The sequence below is a fragment of the Sorex fumeus genome, unplaced genomic scaffold (assembly GCF_029834395.1).
Source record: "Sorex fumeus unplaced genomic scaffold, SorFum_2.1 ptg000042l, whole genome shotgun sequence".
In the NCBI taxonomy this organism is placed as follows: Eukaryota; Metazoa; Chordata; class Mammalia; order Eulipotyphla; family Soricidae; genus Sorex; species Sorex fumeus.
In genome coordinates this window covers 2,645,882-2,673,704 of record NW_026606099.1, presented here as the reverse complement: position 1 = coordinate 2,673,704, position 27,823 = coordinate 2,645,882, and the positions used below count along the sequence as shown (strand labels likewise).

General features: G+C 47.9%; 1 protein-coding gene across 1 annotated transcript in view; it reads right to left on the bottom strand.

The window, feature by feature from the left end:
- Nucleotides 1-27,823, bottom strand: part of TLN2 (talin 2) — a 175,290-nt gene that overhangs the window by 24,427 nt on the left and 123,040 nt on the right. Inside the window, exons 40-45 of the mRNA XM_056120009.1 lie at nucleotides 13,478-13,624; nucleotides 10,258-10,359; nucleotides 8,146-8,265; nucleotides 3,411-3,557; nucleotides 890-1,056; nucleotides 133-316 (exon numbers count right to left, since the gene is read on the bottom strand). Coding sequence (XP_055975984.1) covers nucleotides 133-316; nucleotides 890-1,056; nucleotides 3,411-3,557; nucleotides 8,146-8,265; nucleotides 10,258-10,359; nucleotides 13,478-13,624 — 867 coding nt within the window. The remainder of the gene's footprint in view (nucleotides 1-132; nucleotides 317-889; nucleotides 1,057-3,410; nucleotides 3,558-8,145; nucleotides 8,266-10,257; nucleotides 10,360-13,477; nucleotides 13,625-27,823) is intronic.

Genomic DNA, 27,823 nt, shown 5'->3' with positions numbered 1-27,823 from the left:
TGCCTTCTCTGACCCATAGCAGAGATACACTTGGCACCTCTCTTCAGGCTCCTACTTTACTCTTGGCACTGACACTGTGCATGGGGTGACCAGTAGTGCCCCTACCATTTTCTCAGGCCCGCACTCACTCACCTGGGTCTCTGGGTCATCAGCACCCAGGGAGGCTGCGCCCAGTTTCACCACCTCAGCCAGCTGTGTGATAGTGGCCGCCGAGGACTCGGCAGCCTGGGCCAACTTGTCTGGGGTAGATGCAGCACCAGACACCAGCAGCTTCGTGTCCTCCACCAGGGCCTTGGCCGTCTTCAGGATGTTCTCCCTGGGGAGGAGAGACAAGGGTGGAACAGACTCACTGGGGTGCAGGAGAAGGACCCTGCAAGGCAGTGGGTGGAGAGCTGGGAAAGGGCTTTGCAAAAGAACATTTTTGGCAGAAGTGGGATACAGAGAGGAAAACCAGACTGGCACCACGTGGGTCAAGTGTGGGGACTGGGATCCTGAGCTGGCCCACAGGCTCCTTCTGACCCAACCTCATTCTCAGTGCCCTTTATGGCCCTGCCAGACCTTCCCTTGTGAGTGGGGACTGGCTGGGACATCAGCCCTGCTCACTGGAAAGGACACAGATATTCTGTCTCTGCCTGGTTTTGGGTGATGGGAGGGGGGTGTTGGAAGCTGGTGCATATCCCTGGCACCAACCTGCCTGGGAGGGAGCAGGAGGAGTCCCTTCCCCAGGTGCCAGCAGTGGCCCCTTAACATTGGGTTGGAGAGCTGTGCAGTGTGTGGAGGGAAGGGCCGTGACCACACCCTCTGCTTGGGTATTCATTCTGGGTTCCCTCTCCCCACACACCCAGCTGACTCCTACAGAACACACCCAAGTCCACCAGAACCCCCAAACCTGTGGTCTGCAAAGGTCTCATTGTTCTCGGCATTGAGCGTCCCGGCAGTGGCAAACATGATGGTGGTGTCCAGGTCAGCGATGATCCCAGACACGGCCGTAGCAGCTGTGATGCAGGCCTGCGTCCCCTTGTTGCCAGCCTGGAGAGCTGAGAGCACCAAGGATACCTGCAGAGGAGGGCAGATGGTGGGTACCTGGCACCCAGAAATTACTGTGTGCCCTGAAAATGCTATGTTCCCCAGGAAATGCTGGTTGTGCTCCCCCAAAATGTTGACTGGGCTCCCGGATGCTAACGTGAGCCACAGGAAATGCTGTCTGTGCTCATTTGGAAATGCCATCCAGTGCTCCCTCAGAAATGTTGACTGTGTTCCCTGGAAATGCTGACTGTGCTCCCAGGGAAATCTGATGGTGCTCCCAGATGCTGACTGTGCTCCTGCAGCAGCCTAGGGCATCCAGCACAGGCTTGAGCAACATCCAACGGGCTGGCTATAGTTTACTCTTTTCATGGGTCAGCACTGCTCCGGCCTTAGGGATGCCGGGAAATTAGAGGAAAAGTGTCTCAGGGGCCAGCCTGGTGCTTGGCACATATTAAGAGCCCCACTGAGGGCCGACATATAACTGAATTACACTCAGATTTGTGGAAGACCACTGCCACCCCCAAGTGCATCCTTCTGTCCTGAGACACTTTCCTTCCTCAGGGCCGACCCCATGCTTCTGCATGACAGGCTCCCGCAGGCCCCACCTGCTGCACTCAATCAATCATGGTCCTCACATGCTCTGCATCCCCTTCTCCAGCCATGAACTCTCCCGACTCAGCCTGTTCTGAGTCTGGGCCCAGCACCATGCTCCTACCCTCCGCCCAGAACATCACAGACCAGACTGTGGTGCAAGGTGGCAGGCGAGGCACGTTGTATGTATTGTATGTTGAAGGCCCCAGCTTCCATCTCTGGTGCTATGTGGGCCCCACAGCAATTCTGGGGACACTTCAAGCTTGGAACAAAGGAAAGAGAAAGGCTACCTACCGGGATAGGGGACACATGCCTGCCAGAAGCACAGGTCCGAGACATGTCTGCAGTGCTGGGGATCAAACCCAGAGCCTCGTGCCTGAAGGCATGAGAGCTCCTGCTGAGTCACATCCCAGCCCAGAGTGTAGGACCGAAACCAGTGCCTTCCTGAGGGGGTTCACAGCAGGTGTGGGTGCTGCTTGCCACACAATGGCACCCTTCACTCCCTTGACCTGCTCCGATTTAGACCCCACTAGGTCTCACATCTCACAAGGTCCAGAACTGGGGTAGGAAGGAGGACTAAACTTCTGTAAATATCTCCCAGAGGGTTAGGACAAATGCCCAGACAAGTAGTTGAGAAGTCTGTGGGACAGTCTCAGCAAGCAAGAAATAAAAGGGGTCCAGGGAACAGCCTTCATTATAGGCAGAGGGAGGACTGGGCTATCAGCTCTGAGGGAATGAGGACAGAAAAGTAAACAGGTGAGGAGCATGGCAGGTGCACAGGTGAGGGGCATGGCAGGTGCACAGGTGAAGGGCATGGTCGTGGCACGTGCACAGGTGAAGGGTGTGGTTTGTGCACAGGTGAGGGGCGTGGCTGCTGGGCACACTTAACCCAGACACCTCATGGGGCTGGAAGGTGTCAAGGGTGGACCTCAGAGAGGTTGACAGGAGGCTCTATCGTAGTTGCCAACCTCTGACTGTCCCCTGAGTCCTAACCAGCATCCTGCAGAACTGCGTGTACCCCTCACCTGACACCATTCCAGCCACCAAGCCTCAAGCTTCAATCACAGGAGGGTGGGAGGGTGAGCAAGATCAAAGATTTACTCCCGGCGCAGGGGAGCTGGAGGCCTGCTCAGAGTTGAGGGCCCCTGGGGTGGCCTTCCAGGGGAGGGACCCTGCCGGCGCGCCAGACCTGCTGCCAAGCCTCTGAACAGTGCCCAGCTCTATCGCATGGACCAAGGGAAGTGAGGCTGGAGCTGTTCTGGAAAGGCCTCAGAAAGCAGCACAGAGAGAACAGGGAGAAAGGGGGCATGGAACAGATGAGGGACACGCATGCCAAAGGAGTCTGCAGCGTGCTGTGGATGGCATTTAAGTGCAGAGCTGTGCTCAGGGAACCTGGCCCGGCGCCTTTCCACAGCACACCATGTTCTCCGCACCTCCCTCTAGCCACGGGGCCGGCTTTTTAGTTAACAATCCGAGGAAACAGCCTTGTAGGATCCCAAGGTCTGGTCTCCACCCTCCATGCTTCCCTCCACCAACAGCTGTCTGTGCTCCAGCAAAGGCCTAGAAGCTTGCAAGCACCTGGGAGCCTCCAGAAAGGGCAGTGCAGGGGCAGCGTCCCAGGCAGCCATTGGGAAGGCCTCCCGGTGCTGGGCTGACCCACAAGGGAGTACGGGTCCCACAAGGGGCCTGTGGCTTCCCAGCTCAGTTTCCCATCTCTCAGGGCCTGGGTCAGCTCTGGGTCCCCGAGGCTACGAGGGCAGGGGCCAGACCTCCTGTGGCTGAATTCTACTCACCTTCTCCGTGACGGTGCGGGCGCACTCGATCAGCTCCCTCTTGGTGTAGCTGTCGGAGGGGCATGCCTGCAGGGCCCCTGCTTTCTGCACGAGGAAGATACAGCCGTGGCCCAGGTCCTGCACTCGGGTGCGTATCTGGAAGCTGATCTGAGGAGCAAGGTCGGTGGGGAAGGAGAGGGCAGGCCTGAAGGACCGGCCACAGTGCACTTCCCCATGTGGAAAATTTCTCCCGCTGCCTAGGGGACCTGGCTAGGAAAATTCCACTGCTCTGGGGAGTCTGCTTGGGGAAGTGTGGAAGAATTTGGTTATTTGGTTTCCCCCTTTGGAGACTGCCAACAGTCCAGTGTGTGGTGGGTGAGTCCGCCGCACCTCACGCTAGTCCTTGGGGCACCCATCCAGCCTGCTTTAGGGCTCGTCTATGGGACACACCCACTATTTGTCCATGCTTCCGTGGCCTCTTCTAAGCAGGAAACACCTTAAATTCATTTATTCTTCACGATACCCCTAGAGGGCAAATACAAGTCCACAATTTTTGCTTTTATCTGAAGCACATTTTTAAGTGTTGACATTCTTGCAAAATTGGTTACCAGCTCGGAATACCCCTTTCTTTCACAGAGCCCCACGATGCTCCAGGCTCCCTTTCTATGAAGTCAGATTGGAGGCCTGATAGATGAGACACTTTTTTTAGAGCTGGGGGCAGTCGGGCTGCACGTATTCCTCCAGTGACCCTTGGTTTGTGATTATAAAGGTACTTTGCCTGAAGGAAGTCAAAGGTGCTCCAATAGGGATCTACTGCTGACTTTAAGGTAATGAATTATATCTCAAAAAATTCACATGCCTTGGGCACTTTCACAGTTTCCCAGCACTGCATGCAGAATGGGTCCCTATACAAATATAGTAGTCTACCCTCCAGTCCTGGTAAGTAACTAAAACAAGTGTTTGGGTTAGCTGCTGTGGCCAGACTCTATGGTAGCAAGAAGCTGTGGCCTTTCGTTCTGTGAAAAATCAGATTTTAGGTATTGGGAGTATGACTCAGGCAAGTGCAACACATAGACACCACGTTCCAGCATCACACGCTGCTCAGAGGTTCAGGGGTACAAATGCTCAGTCTTCACTCACAGGAACATACTCTGCTCTTCAGAAAGGCAGAGATCATTATTTAAGCATGTCGAGCAGAAACGTCTCCTCACCCAGAAAGTTGAGCATCTCTGCCCATGGGGAGCCATGTGGCATTGCCATCAGGCAAGCCTGTGGTCAGCCATGCCAGAACCTCACAAGCGAGGCTGCTACTGCTCCGGGAAGAGGCTTGACTCAACCCAGAGTGTGACCCAGGGACGTGCTTGCTAGCCACCTGCCTGTGTAGACACAGGTCAAGCTGAAGGGAGCCCTCGAGGCATCTTCAAATTCACATATTTGACCCCAGTACTCATGGACTGATGCAAAGGCAGGACAGCTTCCTGTCAGGGACCATCAGATCTCTAAACACTCGGGGTGCCCAGCAAGGCAGGTGAGGAGCAGATGAGGGAGAAAGAGTAAATCTCAAACTGAGGAAGGTCTGACGCTTCCAGCTTCCAACTCTCCACTTACAGAGCCAGAGACCCGGAGAGCAACCTGATGAGCTTGGGCACAAAGGCCTTCCCGGCCACGTTGCTGGGACTCCTGGTCCAGCTAAGCCCAGAGCTTTGGTAGCTCTGATCTAAAGCTCTTTTATATCAGAGCTTTGGTAGCTCCTGTGCTTTTCCCTCCTAGCAGCAGGAACACACCCGCTTCCTAGGCCAGCAGCCCACACCACCCCTCCCCCACCTCCATACCACTCCTGCAATAAAATTGTTCATGGAAGCTTGTAAAATAGATATGATCAGCACTACTGCTTAAAAGGAAGCACAACATGTGAACTTTTTCAAGCTTTAAAACGGTCACACCTGGAACCAGGTCACATTAAATTTGCCTGGAGGACTAGGGGTAAAGCACTTGCCTAGCACCTGTAGGTCCTGGGTTCAGATCCCTAGCAGCACACACAAACACACACTCACACACACATGCACACACATGTGAACACACACACACTACACATACACACATGTGCACATTTATGTGCATACACACATGCATACGCACATGCACACACAACACATGCACACACTTGCACACACACAAGCATACACACGTACACATGTGCACACACATGCATATACACATTCATGCAGACACACTCACTCTCTCTGTCTTGTTTGGGATGTTCATAAGGGCTGATATTACTCAACATCGTTACGGTTTCTTTTATACAGACTGAGAAAGTGCAAGAGAAGTTGTGAAGCACAGAAAACCTGTGTTAGAGTGGAAAGTTGAGAGAATTCTGGAGCAGACAGCAGAATTTCCCATCTTGGGGCAAGCACTGCTGTTCTCTCCCAGACTCCTGCCTGCCTTCCTGACCAGTCCCAGCAGAGGCAGTGGGAAAGCTCTGAGACAAGCTGCAGCTAGGACCCCTTGTCCCAGCTCTGACATTTAGGAACTGTGGCTTTCTTCTTGCCTTCCAGGAGGAAGCCCATCCTGAATGAACAACCAGTGGGCCTTCACTTCCAGACATGCTCACTGAGATGTAAATGGAAGCCTGAATTTTCCAGGGACAAAGAAGCAGAGAGATCCTTTGTGGCATCCCTAAAAAGAGACGTGGCTCTCCCTGTAACCATCACACTCTGGAAAAGACCCAAATGCTGACTCAGCCAGCCCAATGTAGGACCATAAGTGAAGCCAGTGGCTTCTGCCTTGCCCCTATATAAATATTCGCACAGGCTGTGACGCATGGGGTGGGGATGGGGTGTCTCTGGGGTATGCAAATAATTCCCAGTCTTGAATAAAAGCTTTAGCGATCTCTCCACCTCTTCAGTTTCCCTCCAAATATCTGTATGGCAAATACACACAGAGCACTGTCTTAGCAGACTGCTGGTAATCTTCTCTCTGACCCCTTCTTTTACGTTTGGAATATAAAGTACATTTCAACATGTAACAATAAAAAGGAAAAACCACAAGAGGAAAATAAGTGCAGTTCCTGCAAACATGCAGACCAACAAGGGAAGCAAAGCAATGCACTTCCTGCCCACTAAGGTACACTCCTCAATATTTGACTTCGGTGGCCTGAACTGCAATAAAATCAGTCCCTTCCACCGAGGGTCCCAAGCATGCAGGGGTTCCAAGGGCTTCCTGAGCTCTCTTGCACTGCGTTCAGGGAGTCAGGAGGATGAGCACTTCAACTCCTCCTAGACAGCTGCTTGCAGAGTATACTTCCAAGCTTTCTGGAGCTGGAGATCCCAGCCCTTCCTCACAAACAGTGTCTACTGTTTCACCTCCTGCCCAAACAGGGCTCTTCTTCCTTGCATCCTTACTGGAACCTAAGTTTCTTTCTAATTATCTTGAAATTCAAAACTGCGTGTTTAATCAAATGCACAATGATTGAAAGGCAAGGAGTCAATACTTTGTTCCAAGGGACCCTGTATGTGGAATCCACATATGCATAATGTGTACCTCACTCCTTTTTCTGACTTGGTAGTTACATTGCAGGTTCACCACAAACAGTTATTCGTGCTTGAGCTAAAGTCAATCATGATCATCTCTCCAAACACAGGCACTGTTAGAAACCCATTCACCCCAAGCTAGAGGCATGTATGAATGCCAGTACGCAGCTGCGTGCATGCATGGTTATGGCCTAAGTTAGAGTGATTTGGGCTCTGGTCTTCATATCTGCGTTTGCTTGGGCAGCCCTTGTTAAGTCATAAGCTTAGTCCTGGCTCCAGAAGGAACTCAGCAATCTGTCATGGTGAGGGCAAGGGAAGCTAGTCACCATGGTCCTGGTGGCCTGGTTTATCATGGAAAGTTGGGATCAGGGTGGATTCGCTCTGACAAATAGCAGGTGGATCCCTCAGGATCTTGAGACCCTCATCTAGAGTACACTTCAGGGCGCTTTATTTCAGACTGGGCTCTTTTTCCCTCTAAGGAGCCATGTGGTATCTGGAGACTGACTCAGTCTGTGTGTTGGTACCAATTTGGGTGTGACAGAGACCCTGCATCTGCAGTTGAGAGAGCACCGCCCTTCCCAGAGGGATGGAGACAAGCAGTGATCGCAGCTAGACCTGAGCTGTCTGGCTCCCCTCAGTGTGGACATTCAGCACTACTCCCCCAGAAGCTGAGGGAAGACAGGAAGCAGCCAGGCCCCTGTGGGGGATGGGTCAGTTTTGGCAAAGCCGCCACCAGTAGCAGGGCAGACTTTGTCTCAAACACGTGGACCAAACACAAAAGCAGGCACAAAGCTGCCCTCCCTGGAGAGAGTAGCAGCTCAACTCCTACCTGTCTCTTGTGGCACTTCTGCAAACCCTTGGAAAACAGAGGTGGAATTGAGGGGTGCTGAGAAAGAAGAGGGTGCAGGGTGGGGGGAGATAGCACTGGGGGCCCTGCCCTGTGCACTGGGCAGTAGTGGGGACCCCGAGGCTACAGAGCATGGTAGATGAGACCTATCTTGCATCCCTGCCCCTTGCAGCTCCAGGTCTCAGAGGTGGCCATGGAAAGGACAGAGAACCAAGGACACAGCCTGGAGCTGAGCACACAGGCAGGCATCCAGCCTGGCAGGGCTAGGGGTCTGGGTGCATCCACAGCAGCCTAAGCTATGGGAAACCCCCAGGAGCGGGCGCCAGGGTGTGCAGCTTCAGAAAACAGGGGCTTAATATGGCTTAAGGTGGCAGACCTCCTCTGGCTCCGCCGTGGCTGCTGCCATGTGGCCCTGCAGAGCCAGGTGCCCATAGTCACTGGTGACTTGTGAGGCCAGTCCTCCCAACTCCTCCGGGTTAGTAACCGACTTAGTCATCTGGAAAAAGAAAACAAGCAAGACACACACATACATATAGAGAAAAGCATGAGAACTGTGTGGAGACCACCGGAAGCCGGGGATCTCGGTCACTTGCAAGGCGGACTTGCATTGAACATGGGGGAGGGGCCAATTCAAGTCCATGCGGGGTCACGGACACAGAGCATTGCTAGTCGAAGGTCCCAACTGGGCCCGGGGACATGCTGGGTGCAGACGTGCAGCAGGGAGCTGGCCGTGGGAGCTCAGAGCCCAGGCTGTTCTTACTGTGATCACTCAGGGATGTCTCTGGGAAAGCCCAGAACAGGTTTCTTATGCTGTCTATAAGGAGATCCCGCAGGAGAGAGACTGAGGACAGGATTTCTGGGCACTTTCTGAGAGGCATCACCAATGGCGTGGGAGGGAGAAACTCAAAGCATATGGCTCTGCTCTCAAAACAAATTTGTCCCCAAACAAGGTTTCAGCCACACATTTAGGTCCTAATCTACAACTGTCGAAAGGGTCAGATCGGAGGGCTTGAAGATGGAGCTAGAATATTCTTGCTGTTTCACAGGAGCAATGCCCGTGGCACCCACCTTGTCCACACACTGCTACCCAGTGCTTTTCCTGCCTGTGACAGTCCTGGCAACAGTGGTTTTGAGGACGGTCACTCTGACTTGTCCCACATCCTCTCTGCCACTGGATGGCGCTCATCTCTCTCATTGTGTGTGGCACTAGAAAAGCTGCATTTGAAAGAACTTCTAGGAAGGCCCTCAAGGGGTTCCCACCACAGTGCCTGTGTGGCTGCCGTAAGGGAGGCCTGGTCGCCAGGGAACAGGGTGGCTCAGCTCTAGGCTCAGGGAAGGGTCCCAGAGCTGCTGTATCTGGGAGGAGCATACTGACCTGCCACAGTGAGGGGGTCTGGCTGGCTCAAGAGCGATCATAGCCCCACGAGGTTATTCTCTGAGATGTGAATCCCAGAGCCCACACAGGCTTGCTGAGGAGCAGGCTGGGAGCTAGTCCAGAACACCAGAGGCTGCTCAGGACACTTCCCGAGCTCCTGGTTCAGAGGATGTGCCCCAGGCACTGCCTGAGTCAGCCTCTGGCCCATTCCTGGGTGCCTGAAGTCGCTTTCTGCGGGGGTGGGCTCACCCCACCTGCCTTCCCAGCCCCAACCCTGAGAGACGCCAGCACACTTGACACCCCCAGTTTCTAGAAAGGAGCAGCCATGTGGGAGGAATATGACACACATCAGGATGACAGAGTGCCGGCGGGAGGCAACCAGGCTGCTGTTGGGTTGACCCCTTAGGGTTCCACTCAGCCTGGGAGTCTGAGAGAAGCATCTTTCAGAACTATGCCCTGATTTCCAGAGGCTTCCAAAGTTGGGAGGAGCTTTCTTACTCTGTGCTTCCAAGAGTTCTTGGAGGGCACCATTTGTGTTATTTTATAGGACTTTTCTCCATCACCTCATGGAGAGAACATGCATGGCCTCTCAAAACCCCTTGGAGCTGAAAAGTCACACAGAACTGGGCTGAATACAGCATATACAAGGCAATGCAAACTTCCCCGAGGCCCATGCCTCCTGCTCCTTAATCATCACATTTCTTCATTCCATCTGAACTGTCTAGGTGTCACAAATCCATAATTCTCTGTTCAGTTCCAATGCCCATCACCTTAATCTCTGAAAACACCCCAAGACCTTTGAGAGCAGAAGAAACCATTTTCCCCATCTTAAATCCAACTTTCTTTTCCATTTTCTCCTTGCCTCTCATCTGCCCCTTCCTCCCCTCCCCTGTCCTTGAGCCTTCTGTCCTCTCCCGCAGCTATACTGTGAGATGAGGCCCAGGAAGATGGGCCCTGGGGGCACCAGAGACAGAGGACAGGAGCTGGACCTGAGGGATCTGGGGGCAGTTCCAGGTCTCCCACCCACACAGACCCCCCTCTCCCGATGACACCCAGTGCGCAGAAGGGTAACCACGGAGGGCAGGAGGGCAGGGTGGCGTTTTCTCTTCTTACCATTTCCTGAGCTGTTACCGCAATGGCTTTGGAGTATTTAACTACAGTTGTCTGATAGTCGACGAAGGTGCCCTTTGGTTCTGGAGGAGTGCCTTCATCCAGCTAGAGAGTGGAGGAAAAGAACCCAGAAGTTAGACAAGGTCTGTGAAGGAGGATATCTATTAGGACCTGAAACTTGGAAAAATACAGGTCCTCAGTGAGTCCTGGGTCCAGGGGCAATGTGATCTCAACTTCTGCGGTGAGGTCTTCAACAGAGGTGGGCATATGGTACTCAGGGTGCATAGGGAAGGGGAGATCCCTCCTTTGCCTGGGAGGAGTTTTGGCAAAGTCATCTCTATGCAGAAAAGGCGCAGGAGAGGTTTTGGGAGACAGAAGGGTGACTGGGCATATGGAGGGTGAGATGGAGCTCAGGCATGTTTAGGGAACATGGAAAGGCAGGAGGGAGGCATAAAGGAGGCAGAACCTCTACCAGAAAGGGTTTCCCAAGGGGAACTGGAGTGGGAAAGGGAGCTGTGTGGTCGACAGATAAGTGTGCGCTGCAGTCCCTGCTCAAGATCTATGTTGCGGAAAAGAGCTCAAAGCATAAGGAAGAAGCCATTGCTCATCCAACTCTCAGAGCAAATGAGAACCCAGAGAAGGGCGGGATGTGTGTGTCTGGGGTGGAACTGTTGGAACGAGGGGTAAGGTGGCTCTATTCCCTGAAAAACTGCATGCACTGTTCTCAGAAGGCATGGAGCTGAGACCGAGTTCCAGGGCTTGTGAAGGGGCCTCCAACTATTTCCTAGGGTGAGTCTCAATCCTTGGAAATGTGTATCTATCAGAAGGTCATGGAATAGATCCAGACCATCTCTGATCAAGAGCTGCATGAAGGAAGAAGAGATGATCGTTGGTGGTGATGGAGATGACAAGATAATGATGATATTGTCAATGATGATTATCCCTCATCACCAGTCATCAATACTGTCACTATTGACCACTGAGCAATGAGCAGGGCCAGAGAGGGGCCAGTGAGTGGGAGAGGGTATGGGAATGAAGCTGCAGCAGACTCCAGAGGAAGATGTCAGTGGTGGGGGTGACAATAGCGTATTGAAGAGATCTCTCTACCAGCTCAGCTAGAGTAGGAGGGGCCCAGGGCCCAGGGGGCCTCAAGAAATGGTTCCATGGAGAAGGAAAGCCTGTGTCTGAGGAAACACCATCCAAGAGGGAATGGAAGAAGGGTAGCACTGTGACCTATGTCTGTGTACCTTCCAGAACATGTCATGGCCCCCTGAATTGATGCCACCACCAGTAGATGTGTCTCAGGTTCCTCCCATCAGGGAGACCAAGTCTGCTGTAGGGCTGCATTTCACCCTATGGGGACTGACAGCCAGACGAATGGAGACAGGGTGGTTTGCTCAGTGTAGACTGGCTGGATAGCTAAGTGAGGGGAGATGAACAGAGATTTCTCAGGAACTCTGCCACAATTGTGAACTGTCACTCTGTTGTCACTAGAGGGCAGCTGACAACATGCAGGAAAATTGTCACCAGCTACCAGATGGACCTGACCCCAGGATGAAACACTGAGAAGATCAAGGTGGAGGTTTGGGGACAATTTCCAACCAGTCAGCTTTGGTGTGTCTTGAAGTAACAGTGTGCGGCTCTGGGAATTTTTCTTCTGGCATTACAAGGCCTTCCTTGAGGATGAGACATTGGTCTCTTTTCTTTCTTCTTCCTCACCTCCGCACCATGAAAATGAACAAAATCAGAAACAAAGCAAGACCAGAAAAGGTCTGTCACCACAAAATATCAAAGGCTGAGAGACTCTTGCCTCACTGAAGTGGAGATCAAGGGTCTAAGAGTAACTTCTTCAAGGTCAGTTACCCAGAAAGCTGATGCATTCATCTGAACCTCTCACTTCCCTCACCTTCTAGAGCTGAGGGACAGCCTCCAGGAGCTCCCCAGAGAGAAGACTCAAGATGCCAAGACTTCAAGTCATATTAGACTCTGGGGACCCTCATGGTTTCTGCCAGTCATTACCCATATGGATTATAAAATAACCCCAAAAGGAGAGTAATGACTTAACAAAATATCTGGAAACACTGGATCTATAATGCTTCGCCACCTTACGGCTAAAAGTTCATCCTGGGTGATGGGCAGATTAAAGGACCAGAAGGCATAATATGGAAGTGGGATTGTGAGGCATGCTGAGTATCATGATGGGCAGAATAAGCAAGAAAGGGCAGCAAGGAGAGCCCAAGTATATATTCTACAGGACAGATGAGGGGAACCCATCTCCATTTCTGGCCTCGGTGGCTCTCAGGCAACACCAGACTGGTCTCCAGGTCTTCCAAAAGACTCAAGCTTGTCTTGAATGGGGAGGGCACCTGTCGCATGGTGGATGTCACAGTTCCAGACTTGCTTTTCTCAGCTCAGGCACAAAGCTCAGAGGCTTCAAAGATGCCAGGTGCCCAATCTCCATACAAGATGAAGCTTCCGCAGTGACAGCTCCTTACAGGCCCAGCTTAGGGCATGAGTCTGGAGAGGGGTTAGGTCAAGGGTTATCTTTGGCATCTGGGCTTCTGAAAGCTGATGCCAGCTGGATGCACACACTTCTGCAGTGACTTCTGTGACTGGCCGGCTCTCAGCATGGGGAGGCCATGAAGCATAGAGTTCCTAAGCTCAACAATCTCACCATTCCTGCCTAATTGGTAGGGGCTGTTTCCAACAGTCCCAGGGACAATTCCAAAGGCCAGCCCTGCAAAAGCAGTTCCTCACTTTGTTTGGGAGTTTTTTTACCCACAGTCACGCTAGAAGGTAAAGAGGTAAATGAAAAATTATTTCCATCTTATAAGTGAGAGAACACTAGGTATGTGTTTCACCTCTGTGAGAAATTGAAGGGTACAAATGGCTTCTACAGGTAATGAGTGGAGAATAAATAAAGACTGGGCATCTGGCAGGGCACCTGTCCTTCAGCTGGGACCCGCAAAGCAAGAGAGGGCCAGGAAGACAGGTGTGAAGTAGAGCCAGGCCTTGCAGGTATGAGGCTCTGGGGTGGGTGCCCCAGAGAAAAGCAAAGTAGAAACCCCAAGACAGGTGCCAGGACTAAGTAGAGGGGAAGATGGAAACTGGGGAGGCGAAGGAAGGGAAGTGGGTGGGAATGGGGAGGGGAGGGACAGTGGGCCTGGACAGGGCAAGGGTGGAAGAAGTAAGTGGGAGCAAGTGAGGGTCAGGCCATACCCACCTTGCTCATGGCCTCTGCAATGGCGTCCACCATGCCTCCCACTAGCCCCACCTCACTGGCAGCTTCATTCAGTGTTTCCATGATGTCATCTACGGCTTCCTTCATGAGCTGGGCAGCCTCGGTGATGGCGTCGTGGGTGTGCTGGGCCTGGGGAGACAGACATGACAGGGCTCCTGTGGGAGGAGGCACAAACAGTGACAGGGTACCCTGGGGGGAGGGATAGTGATAGAGATCCAGAGCATGAAGGGGTTTGTGGTCTTTTCAGAAAGGCACAGACCACCCCGTGCTGCAATTCGCAGCCACCTCTCCTTTCTTGGTCCCTTTATTGCTTTGAAAAATAAAGAAACATCAGAAAGGCAAAGAGAAAAGGAAAAAATATTCCTTTGACCATCATAATATACAACACAACTGCACTACGAACAAACACGAGACCCTAAGATAGAGCTGAGGAGACAGGAACATGGATGGGCCAGCAGAGTTCTTCCTTGCATATCTGAGGTTCAGGGTCCACCCAGTGCCACAGAAACTCCAAATCAGAAATAGTGGGCAGCAGGAATGGGGGCACTTTGGGGGTAATGTTGTAACTGTACCCCTTAAAACTCAGAAACACAGTCTCAGAAGCAAAGCTATTGCACAAAACATTAGAAACAAAATTCCCAAAGAAGGAAAGGCGCTGAAGAGCAACAGCAAATAAAACTGCAACATCAGCATCTGTCATATGACACTGTCCCCACATTCAGAGAGACTGTCTCCATGCATTGAATGATGGTCCTCATCAATAAAACTCGGAAGGATTACCAGCAAGGAGCTCACAAACAGCCCCTGTCAGAAATGAGATGGGACTCAGAGCTGTGGTGACACTACAGGAGCTGGTGGGTATTGCATTGTCTGGCAAATCCCATCACTTCAGGGCTGTATCGGGGTGGGGGGGTTAGAGGGGGGTGGGCATAGCAGATACTCATAGCCCCCTCTGGGAAGCCCTTCAGAGACTGTGACTCTTCAGGAGTGTCAAACCCAGGTGGTGGAAAAAAGAATTGAAGGCTGAAACCACGGTTTGCGCCCTAAAAATTATCCCAAGTGGAGAGAAGGCCATTGTCACTGGAACAGGGAGACGTGGGGTCCAGGTTTGGACCATCTAAGAAGCAGCCACTTGACCCTGGGCTGCTTCCTGACCCTGGAAAAAAGGTCTGAAAACAAATGAGCAGGGAATACCAGGGAACTACGGGATGAGTACAGAAGCAACATAAGGGTTGTCAGAGTCCTTAAAGGTGAATATAATGAAAAACCAACAGTCAAAGGGAGCATGAGTAAGTCTTTCCCAGAGTTAGGACTAAGGGGAACCAAATACAAGGGGCCTGTGGGGCAAGAGAATGTAGACCCAAATAGAAAAAATCCAAGACCCATTGTTCTCAGAATGACAAAAACCAAAGACAGAGCACTGAAAGCAGCAAGATTAAATATAAAATTTACATGCAAAGGATTCACAGCAGATCTATCAAATGAGATGCTAAGAGCCAGAAGTGAATGGAGGGATATAGTACAAAAACAGAATGGAATGAACATGTCACCAAGAGCTCTCTATCCAACTAGATTATCATTCAGATTTGAAGGAATGATACAGCACTTCAGGGGTAGGTAACAACTTAGAGAATTCATAGCCTTGAAATCAGTTTGCAGGGAACATTAAAGAAGCTTCTTTATTTTTTAATTTTTCTTTTAGTTTTATTTTATTGAATCACCGGGAGATACAGTTACAAGCTTTCATGACTGAGTTACAATTATACAATGTTCAAGCACCCATCCCTCTACCAGTGCGCATTCCCCACCACCAGTCTCCGCAGTATGCCCCCCCTTTCCCACCCTCCCCCTGCCTCCATGGCAGACAATTTCCCACATACTGTCTCTCTACTTTTGGGCATTATGGTTTCCAACACTGATACCGAGAGGCCATCACTTTTGGTAAAGGAGCTTCTTTAAAAGACAAAGCAAAACTCAGCACTTGGCACTGAGTTTATCCCTCACTCGTTGAGTTTACAGTTGCCCTCTACTAGATTAGGAAAGGGTTGTTTATTCCTAGTTTGCTAAAGGACTGTTTACATTTTTAATAACAAATTTTAATATTTCATTTTATTGACTGTTTTATGTCTGACCAGATTTTTAACATCCATATTATTATAACCCTTTACATGATAATGCAGATACTTAGGCAGTATCTATAATACAATATTTTCTAGCATAAAGTCAACTCTCCTTGCCTATGATAAAACACACTTTTCATCTTTAATAGGTCTATTCTAAATTTTTTCTTAATTCTCTTCACTAGAATTTAAATTTGTTGAACTTATCTATTTCATGTAAACATTAAATGTTTTAGTACAGAATTATTCATATTTTTTAATGTATATACCTATAAAAAGAAAGCTACACAATAAAAAATTTGGATGAACGTGTCCTACAATTTTGTGGAATTTCAGTAGTTTAGCTCTATCTAGAAGTTCTACATGGAGCTAGAGAAGTTCTATAAAGAAGACGACACCTTCTACAAGATCATTGTGGGTGATTTCAATGCCAAGATAGGACCGAGAAGATCAGCTGAAGAACTTCACATCGGGACCCATGGCCTAGAATGGAACGAACAGGGTGAGAGACTGTCTGAGTTCATCATGTCGACCAAGACCATTCATGGTAACTCACAGTTCCAGAAGGCAGAATCTAAACGATGGACATGGGAGTCTCCCGGTGGACGATTCCACAACGAAATAGACCACATCATATTCAATCGACGGTTTTGCCTGACTGTTGTTGCTGTTGTCCCCAAATTTCGAACGGGATCGGACCACCATCTCCTTCATGCAAAATTCTACTTCACAGAGCGGGGAGAAAGGGCTGCAAAGTTCAAAAAGAGAACTCCCAGAATGACCACCAACTGGGAACTCTTTGGTACTATTGCGGCAACATGGGAAGATGCCATTGTTGACAACATTGACGAGGAATACAATCGACTGGTTCAGCACCTCCATGAATGTGCGAGGAACGCCAAGAGAGAGATAGCCACAAAAAAATCGCCTATCTTCGAAAACTCTTGAGCTAATTCGCCAGCGTGGTTTGGCGCATGCCTCAGACAACCGCAAGCTAACGTCCGAGCTTGCAAAGCAGTGCAGAGATGCGATCAAGGAAGACCTCAAAGAGAGAAGAGCAGAAGTACTGGTAGATGCGGCAGAAGCCGGGAAAAGTATTCATAACACCCACCTGTCCTTCGCCAACTATAAGACCAAGATGACTGCCCTCCGACATCCTGATGGATACATCACATCCTCCAGAACAGCAATGGAGAAGATTATCCATGACTTCTACTCAAATCTCTTTGATAGCCATGTCCACTTGCCGACATACCAAATTCCACAGGATGGATATGTCATTCCCAACGTCCTCCCTTCCGAAATCCAACACGCCATTTTGTCGGTAAAGAAACAAACAGCACCCAGCCCAGACAAGGTCAGACCTGAACACCTGAAGAACCTGCCATCAGTACTCATCAATACACTGGCTCGGTTCTTCACTCGCTACCTGTCTGAATGCACGGTTCTGTCCCAATGGAAAACCAGCAGGACCGTACTACTGTTCAAGAAGGGAGACATCCATGACATTGGCAACTATCGCCCGATCTGCCTATTGTCTGTCATCTACAAGTTGTTCACTTGAGTCATCCTAAATAGGATTGGCAGAACACTAGATGAAGGACAACCATGCGAGCAAGCCGGGTTCTGCAAAGGATTAAGCACCATCGACCATATCCACACGATAACCAAGCTCATTGAGGTTTCTCGGGAGTTCAAGATGCCGCTCTGTTTAACGTTCATTGATTTAAAGAAGGCCTTTGATTCTGTTGAGACGGAAGCGGTCATTGAAGCCCTAGCCAATCAGGGCATTCAAGCCCAATACATCAGGATCCTCCGTGAGCTGTATTGCGGATTCACTACCAGGATCTCACCATTCTACAAAGAAGTGATCATTGATGTCAAGAGAGGGGTGCAGCAGGGTGATACCATTTCACCAAAACTCTTCAGTGCCACCCTCGAGAACATCATGCGACGACTGGAATGGGAAGGAATGGGAGTGAAGATAGATGGTCGACAACTACACCACCTCCGCTTTGCTGATGACATTGTTTTAATAACACCAAACATCAGCCAAGCGGCACAAATGCTGGCCGACTTTGACCGTGAGTGTGGAAAGGTAAGGACTACAGCTGAATCTTACGAAGACAATGTTTATGAGAAACAGCCTTGTTCCTGACGCCCCTTCGCTCTCAATGGAACGACCATCTCCGAATGCAACAGCTATGTGTACCTAGGTCGAGAGGTCAACATGACAAATGACCTGGCACCCGAGCTGCGCAGGAGGAAGAGAGCGGCTTGGAACGCCTTCAAGAACGTCGAAGAAATAGCTAAGAGGACGAAGAACCTCCGGCTCCGGGCACATCTCTTTGATTCCACTGTTCTTCCTGCATTAACATATGCCTCAGAGACCTGGGCCCTATGCAAACAAGATGAGAACGCTATTCAGGTCTCCCAAAGAAGAATAGAAAGAGCTATGCTTGGAATATCACGTTTCACTCAAATGAGAGAACGAATCCGGAGTTCTGACATCCGTCGACGATCAAGGATCAGGGATGCTGCCTCATTTGCCAAGGTGTCGAAAATCAGATGGGCTGGTCACGTAATGAGATTTAAAGACGACTGTTGGACTAGAGCTGTTACTGATTGGATTCCACGGGATGTCAAAAGACCACGTGGCCGGCCACCTACCAGATGGTCAGACTTCTTCGTCAAGATCATGAATGATCGGTTTGAGGCTCTTCATGTTCCGGAGCGAACAGATGCCATTGGGCTACACTAGCACGCGACAGGGACAAATGGAGACGTTACTGGCGCCTGCTCGAGCAAATCGATGACTAACGGGAAGTTAAGTGATTAAGCTCTATCTATATGTGCGTAGGTGTCAATACCTCCAGAATAAATTTAAAATAATTAGAGAGATCTAATTATCTAATTATCCCATCTATGGGATTAAAAAAAAACAAAATATAGTGGGGCTGGAGAGATAATACAGCAGGTAGGGCGCTTGTCTTACACATGGCCAAACAAGAGTTCAATTCTTGGCACCCCACATAGTCCCCACTAGGAGTGATCCTTGAGTGCAGAGCCAGAAGAAAGCCCTGAACACCTCTAGGTATTATACCCCCTCCCCATGTCCATCTTCTCCTTCCCTCGCCCCCCCCTCCCAAATTTACACACACAAGAAAGAAACATAGTAAGGGAGCAACAAATAGTCAAAGTCATCAGAACTGGAGATTTTATTTATAGAACTGAGCTTACATGGGAGTGAGGGTTTCTGGGAGGGGACCTTGGGATACTGGAGGGGATCGACCTCTCTGGTGATGGGTGTGGTGTTGGAGTGATGTGTGCATGAAAATGTAACTGTGTTATAAACTCTGGCACATCTATAAAATTGGTTAAACATGCACCACATATACACTCACTCGTTCCCATACATAGTCACTCACATAATTATATTCATATACTCTCATATGTACATGTGGGAAGCCAAGAGCCCTCTCATAGACCCTGGCCATGGTTCCCATGTTAGGAACTGCTTGGGACAGACATTGGTGACCATCTCCCAGGACTTCCTGATCTCAGCGGATACCTGATCTATAGCCACACATCAGGCTGACAGCTTATCTGACCTTATCTATAGTAACCTCCAGGATGCATCTACTGCCCTAAGCCCCTTTGATATACAAATGTAAAGCTCAGGATACACCTACTGCCATAAGGCCAGCTCAGGATGCACCTACTGCCCTAAAACCCTTTGATATACAAATATAAAGCTCAGGATGTACCTACTGCCTTAGACCCTTTGATGTACAAATGTCTACGTTGAATGTTAGGTAAAGCTCTTGTTGCTGACCTTACCATATATGGTTATACTGCTTCTGCTCCTGACTGAGCTGCCCGGACTCTATATAAACAGCCTGTATCCCTCAATAAAGTGCTGTCCTTTTTTTCTCTCTATTTCTAAACTGTACTCTGTCTCTTGTGTCTTGTGTTCATTCGGTTGGTCCTTCCCTGCACCTACAGACCCTAGGGCCACCTCCGCGGGCCGGAGAGTGGTTTTGCGGGCCCTCCGCATGTACACATACACAGTCACATGCTCACAGTCACTCATAGTTACATACATATGCATACATATGCATACACAGTAACACAGTCACACTCACACATATACACACACTAATATACCCAAAGATATCAGAGATACATATACACTTGTACACAGCCATATTCATATGGTGTTACCATCACAGTAACATACACTCATACACATTCACACAAACTCACAGCCACACTCACACCCAGACGTTCAAATACAGCTACTCACATACACACACACATTCACACACCCACACACATCAATCATGTCACACTCATATATGGTCATGCTCAAACAGCGACAGCTACACATACACTCACACATACAATCACCACACGAACATAGGTAATCACACACAGACACACAGACAGACATATATACAGACACACACACACATATACACACATACACCCTTGCTCTTGCTGTTCTAGTAATGAATGCCTTCCCTTCTGCTCAGTCTGAAGAATTCTCTCGAAGACCTACTCTTCTTCTTCTCATATTCTCCCTTTTCAGACCCTAATTGGGTCAGTCCTCATCCATCTCCTGCAGTGACCTAGGCCTCTCCTGGGCTGCTCCCTCTGATTTCAATGCAAACCTTATCTCTATACCATAGTCTGGTCTGCATCTCGAACACCCGTGGTTGGGCACCTGGGGATCAGACACAGACCCAAAGACACAGCAGGCTCTCAAAGCAGGACTGCAGCCTTGGCCCACAGAAAGGAAGGCAGGGGCTGCAGGCAGTGGGCCTTGCTGTGAGCTCATTATTTTGGATCTGGGAGGGGCCCCTCATTACTGGGTTTCACTGCACAACCCAGGAGGAAAATCAGAGTCAGGCCTTATTAGGGAGTTTGTCTGAGGTTGGCTTCCAAGGGAGTACTTCCACCACAAACCCCAGCAGAGCAGGCTCAGACATCAAAGATGGAAGAAGACTCCAGGCTCAGCCTCCGGAGAGGGGAGAGCACAGGGCTGGGGAGGGGGGGCGGAGGGCGGAGTGTAGCTGCAAGCTGTGTCCCAAGCACACTGCAGGAGGCGGCTGGGGTAAGAAAGGCTCAGGAAAGCTGGGGGAACAAGTGAGAGAAGGCTGCGTGGGGTGCGGTGTTCGTGACCCTGATTCATCAGCACAGCCTGATTCACCAGCACAGCCTGTGTCTGGGGCAGCCGCTCGATTTTTCCTTTTGAACACGTACATGTCTGGAGAATGATCTAATTTCATGTCCATAACCTACAGAGGCGATCGTTACTAAGCCCATCACTGAGATGATGAAACGCAGAAACCACCCCATTGGCCAGGAAGAGCTGCCGCTGGAATCAATTCTGTCAGACCACAGAGTTGGGGATAATTTTTTTTAACCATATCAAAGTCATTCATAATCATGAGCCCACATCTCTGCAAATGGGGACATATGAGATGAAACATGAGCACACAAACATTTGTGCACACAGATAACCTAACACAGCAAACCCCACCTAGCACCCAATGACTGACTCTCCCACTAAGCAAACATGTGTATCAGGTTTCCCAGGGAAGGGCCCAGAATTGCATCCAGGGCACCCGCCGAGATAGTCTGACTGGGCAGAAATGAGCTGGAGGTGCCAATGAAGGGACAAACACATGCAGTGCTCTGGTCTTTGTCCATCACACATCCCAGTTTTCCATCCACGGCTTCCGGCCATTCAGGGAAATCAATTCCCACTGTCTCCAGCCTCTGGCCCCAGTGGAGGATGTCAGGATAAGACCCTGTGCTGACTACAAAGGCCGCCGAGCAAGATTCCTGAGTGTAAGATTAAAAGCTTCAGAACTTGCAGTCCAAGCGATTGTGTGATTTAAAAATGGAAAAAAATCCACAGACTCTGAGTTGCTCTGCTGGGAATGAGAGTCTTGGGGAGGGGTGGAGACAGGAGGAGGCTGGCTGCCTGGAAGTGCAGACACTAGACTGGGCTGGCTGCTCTGCCTAGGCACCCAGGGGACTGGCCCAATGTGAAGGCGGCTAACACCGATGAACCACAGTCAGGCATGTTCTTGTCCCCCTAGCCACTCCACCAACAGACAGGCTTGTCTCCAAAAGACTCAGAATTACTGGAGGGAAGGAAGAATGCTATTTTTAGCTTGCCCAGAATTAGGTTCCTAATAATTTCCTGCCACATGATTGAAATATTGATGACAGGAAGTAAGAGTTGAAGCCACGATTCCTGTAGCAGTCAGATGCTCTGTCTCAAGTCAGGTAGGTGGTGTCATCTGCACAATGAAGACCCTGCTTTATGGTCTCTGGGGTGAGGCAGAACCCACTTCAACTGCCTCCACCCAGCCAAATGTCTACTCTTCCCGCAACCTTCTTTGGCCCTCTCAGGGACAGCTCCATTCCTGACTCCACATTCCCTGATCAGAGATCTCAGACCAGTTGCCCAAGGCCATGGTCTCTGCATGGCACCTTTCTGCCTCAGGGAGCTTTAATGAAGATTAACAAGATGATACCATGTGGCAGGGGAGTGGCCACCAGCACTCAGCAATGTCAACTGTCTTTCATGTTGACTCTTGATCTAGATTCTTCTTGGCTGTACTAGAAGCTCATTGTGGGGACTGGAGAGATAGCACGGGGGGTAAGGTGCTTGCCTTGCACATGGTAGACCCAAGTTCCATCCCCAGCACCACATATGGTCCCCTGGGCAGGAGTGATCTCTGGGCACAAAGTTGGGAGTAAGTTCTGAGTATCACTGGTTGTGGTCTCAAGACATCATGCAAAAGTTGTGAGAGCCCAACTTCATTCTGCCCCCTTCCAGGGGCGTGAGACAAACTTTGGCTCCACCCATCTGTGCAACCTTGGATTCGCGCCCCCTACCAGGTTGCTGCTATGCACTTGATTCCATCCCCACTTCACTCACTCATCACCCTGCTGGAAATCCACTATACATTCAGCCTACTCCCACATCTTCCCCGCATCAAAACATGGGAACTCAGCACACTAGCCGGGGGCACAGAGGTTCCAGATCCCACCAAACACATGTCTAAAGTATCACTCCAAGAATATTTTCTAGACATAAATACCAACTCAGCTCAGCATAGGTTAATAAGCACCAAGGACAATGGGAAACTGAGAGTACTTAGAGGTGTTACAGAAGGTAACAAAAATCCAGGAGGGTCCACAATGACATCAGACCTCTGTAATAGGGACGACAAAACCTTTAGGACAACTGTCATATTGCTATTCAGTTATCTGAAAATGACATTTGAACAGAGAATCAATAAACTTGAAAAGAGACTGATGGGGGGAGGAATGAAGGAAGTTGTTCAAATGAAGTAAAACCACTAAGCAATACAGTAGGAAGCAGCCTGGATAATGCTGAAAAACATAAGCATGCACTCCAAGATACAGTGAACAACTCTAGCAACAAAGAAGAGGAACTTAAAAAAGGAATGAGAAAACATGAAGAGAATATAAGAGATATTATTGATGATACCAAGAGGAACAACCTCAGAACAATAGAAATTCCAGAAGGAAAAGAAAGGAGAGAACAAAAGCCAGCCTAAGAAATTATTGGTGAAAACTTCCTCAACTGAAAGAGAAAGACAGGAGCACAGATCCAAGAGGCCCAAGAGTGCAAAAGTAAATCCAAACAAAATAAAACAAAATTTGATATTTATGATCAAAATGGCAAGAAGCAGACACAAAGACAGACTGTTTACAGCCACAGAGGGAAGCAAAAAACCATACACATAAGGGGAGAAAGTATCAGATTTATGGCCAATTTCTTCATGAATCTCTATAAGCAAGAAGAGGATAGAATGACATATACAAAGCATTGAATGAAAAGAATGTCCAACCAAGCATCCACTATTCAGCAAGGTGGTCAATCAGAGTGAAAAAAAGAATATAAAATTTCTCAGAGAACAGCTCAAGATATATTTGGTACACACACATATTTTAAAGTAGCACTGTAGCACTGTCTTCCTGTTGTTCATTGATTTGCTTGAGCAGGCACCAGTAACATCTCGATTGTGAGACTTGTTACTGTTTTGGCATATCAAATACGTCACAGGTAGCTTGCCAGGCTTTGCTGTGCGGGCAGAATACTCTTGGTAGCTTGTTGGGCTCTCCGAGAGGGGCAGAGGAATCAAACCCAGGTCGGCCACATGCAAGTCAAACACCCTACCCGCTATGCTATTGATCCAGCCCATATTTTAAAGTATATTTTCAAAATTGATATACACTTGACAAGTAACACTGTCCAGGGTATACATTTCACTTGTTTCACTTACATATTGCAATGTGGTTAATGCAGTATTGTTACCTAAACTTCTACCACCTCACATATAAAATTTGCCTAAAAGTGTAGAATGTAGTTCAGGTTCACAGCAATCTGCATAAAAACTTGGTAAATATGTTCTGACTACCAGCTCCATACCAGGTCTGGGACTACTGATCAGGTCTAATACTGCTTTTAGCGGGAGAAACAATGAATGATAATGGTCACTCATTTGGTTTGCGTGAAAGTTTGTAAGTGTTTCAAGTTTTGTTTTTTAGTTCAGTGCATAATACTCAGTTTGAATCAAACACTGTTCTCCCGTTGTTCATCGATTTACTCGAGCGGGCCCAGTAACGTCTCCATTTTAACACTTGTTGTTACTGTGTTTGGCATATCGAATACTTCATGGGTTGTTTGCCAGGCTTTGCCATGCGGGCGAGATACTCTCGTAGTTTGCTGGGCTCTCCGAGAGGGGCGGAGGAATCGAACCCGGCTCGGCTGGGCTGGCTGCGTGCAAGGCAAATGCCTTACCGCTGTGCTATCGCTCCAGCCCCACTCAGTTTGAATATTCATTTCAAATAAAGAATTCATCAGAAAGCACTAGGGAGTTTAGTACGGAACAGGGAAAGGTGTTAGTAGAGGTTCTAATAAGGTAGTGATAAAGGCTGACATGTGTCTGCTTTATTAATAAATGTTTTACATGATTTTCTAATTTACTTTACACAGTGGCCCCATGCTTTTGGTTATTTTTTAAAAATAATTTTGTTATTTTATTTTTAGGGCCTTCCAATTCAGTGAGTTTGGGGGCCACTCCCCAGAATACTTAGGTAAGTAGGTAAGACAGTTCAATGTCAAGGTCTAAGGATGTGGTGCCAAAGTTTGGGAAACCAGAGGCACTCCTGGTAGTGCTTGGGTTTGATTTGGTGGCCACTAGATCCATAGCGGGTGTTTCTCAGAGAACTATGGCGTGTCAAGGATCAAACACAGGGTCTCACACATGCAAATAATAATATTCTGGACAACTTGGACCATATCACTTGGTCCCTCAAAATACATATTACTATAGATATATTTAGAATCTAATCTAGCTCTGGCAAGGACACTGGAAGACCACAGAGTAAAGGAAAGATCAAACAGCACAAGCAGTCAAACTCTTCAATTAAACATGAGACAAATACCTTCATGTCAATAATTTCTCTGTAGGTCAATGGACTAAACCCTCCATAAAGAACACTGAATAGTACTGTTATGATAGCACAGTGGGCAGGGCTCTTGCCTTGTACACAACAGCTAGGTTCAATCCAGCACTACATGTGGTCCCCTAAGTCTTGCCAGGAGTGATTCCTGAGCACAGAGACGGGAGTAAGCCCTCAGAACCACTGGGTGTGGCCCTCAAACTAAAATCAATCAATGAATCAATCATTCAGTCAAACAAAAACAGAGTAATGGGATGAATTAGGAAACAAAATCCAACCTTTTACTGCCTGTAAGAGATGTATTTAGATGCTCAGGATAAACATAGGTGCAGTGTAAGAGGCTAGGGAACAATCATACATGCTAACAGAAGACTAAACAACAACAGAGATGGTCACACTGGTGTCAGATATTTAATAAAATATATTTAATATTTAACAAAATACTTAAATATGGGAGTGGATATTACATACTAAGTTAAGGGATCAATAGACCAAAAAGATTTAACTCTCATCAACATATATGTACCGAATGAAGGGACAACAAATTTTACAAAGCAAATGCAAATGGTCCAGAAGAGCTACAACTGTGGCAGCACAATATTTGTGGAAGACTTCAATACACCACTCTCATCATTGGAAATATCAGACAAAACATCAATAAGAAAACATGATTTCTACGTCAGAAATTGGAAGAAATGGGTCTGATCATCATACTCAGGATTTTCCACTAGCAAAAAACCAAAATGTACATTCTTCTCCAAGGCACATGGAACAATCTCCAGGGTAGATCATGGGCTGGAATACTAACTGAACATCTACAAAATCATAAAGATATAAATCAACAGGCATCTTTTTAGACCACAGAGCCACAAAGCAGAAATAAATCATGAACAGTGTTTTGGGAAAACATCCGACATTTGGAAATTGAACAACATTCTATTAAATAACAGCTGGACCAAAGAGGAAATCAAAGAACAAATAAAAAGCTTACTTGAAACAACTGAAAATGAAAACACAAACTAGAAGAACCTGTAGTATACAGCAAAAGTTCATTGTTATATGGGCTCACACCAGGAAAAAGAGAAGCTCAAATCAATGACCTAACTTCACAGCTTGAGAAACTAGAAAAAGAACAACAAATTAATCCTAAAGTATTAATACAGGAGATAATTAAAATTAGAGCATAAATCAATTATACAACAAAATAATTCAAAGGGTCAATGAAACCAGGATCCGATTCTCTAAAAGAATAAAACAGATCAACTATTAACTACACTCATGCAGAACAATGAGTGATAGCACAGCGGGTAGGGCGTTCGCCTTACAAGCGGCCAACATGGCCGACCCGAGTTCGATTCCTCCGCCCCTCTCAGAGAGCCCGGCAAGCTACCGAGAGTATTCGATATGCCAGACACAGTAACAACAAAGTCTCCAATGGAGACGTTACTGGGCCCGCTCGAGCAAATCGACGATCAACGGGAGGGCCTTTACCTTTTACCTTTACCATGCAGAACAAAGAAAGAAAACCCAAATAAATAGGACAGAGAAAAAATAGGCAAAATTACAGAAGAGAAATACAAAGGAGGTTGCTACAAACAACTCTATTTTATTAAGCTTGAGAATCTAAAAGAAATGGATGAATTCTTAGGATTGTGCAAACTCCTAAGTTTGAACAAATGATGAACCAAAAGGAAGTAGAAAACCCAGACAAATCTATCACAAGTAAGGGAATCTAAACAGTAATTGAAAGCCTCCCCAAGAACAAATACCCTGGATTCACTAGTGAGTTCTACTAAACCTTCATGGAAGACAAAGCCCTTACTTTTGAAACTCTTCCTAAATGTTAAAAAAAACAGGAATTCTTCCAAGCAGTTATTATGAAGACAATATTATCCTAATAACAAAAACTGACAGAGATATTAATAAAAATGAAAATTACAGACCAATATCCTTGATAAAACATTTAATGCAAAGATCTTCAACAAAATCTTAGAGAACTGAACCCAACAATATACCAAAAGGATTTTAAACCAAGATCAAGTGGGTTTTATTCATGGATTCAAGAATGTTTCAATGTACACGAATTAATGAATACTAAATGTAATTAATATTGTAATTTATATTAAAATGATAATAATAACCACTCCAAAAAAAGGTAGATAAAGATCACATAATTCTATCATATGATGCAAGAAGGTCTTTGGCAAGATACAACATCCATTCATGATAAAAAAAAAAACCCTCAGAAAACAAAAGGGGAAGATAAAAGGAACATACCTTAAGATAGCAATCCCCTCTTATACAAACTCACAGCTCAATGGTGAACAGCTAAAAGCCTTTCTCCTGAGATCAGACACAAGGCAAGTATATCCACAGTCACCACTCTTAATCAACATAGTTTTGGAAGTCCTCCCACAGCAATCAGACAAGAAAAAGAAAATCAAAGAAATCCAAATTGGAAAAGAAGTGCAATTATCAGTATTTTCAGATGAAATGATAATATACTTACAATCCTAAAAGTTCCATCAATCACTCAGAGACAATTATAGTAAAGTAGCAGGCTACAAAATTAACACAGAAAAATCTGTGATATTTCAGTATTTCTATGTTTGCAAATTAGAAGAAAAGGGAATAAGCATGAGATATCATCTAATAACAATGACATCTCATAACTGAGAATGCATATGTCAAA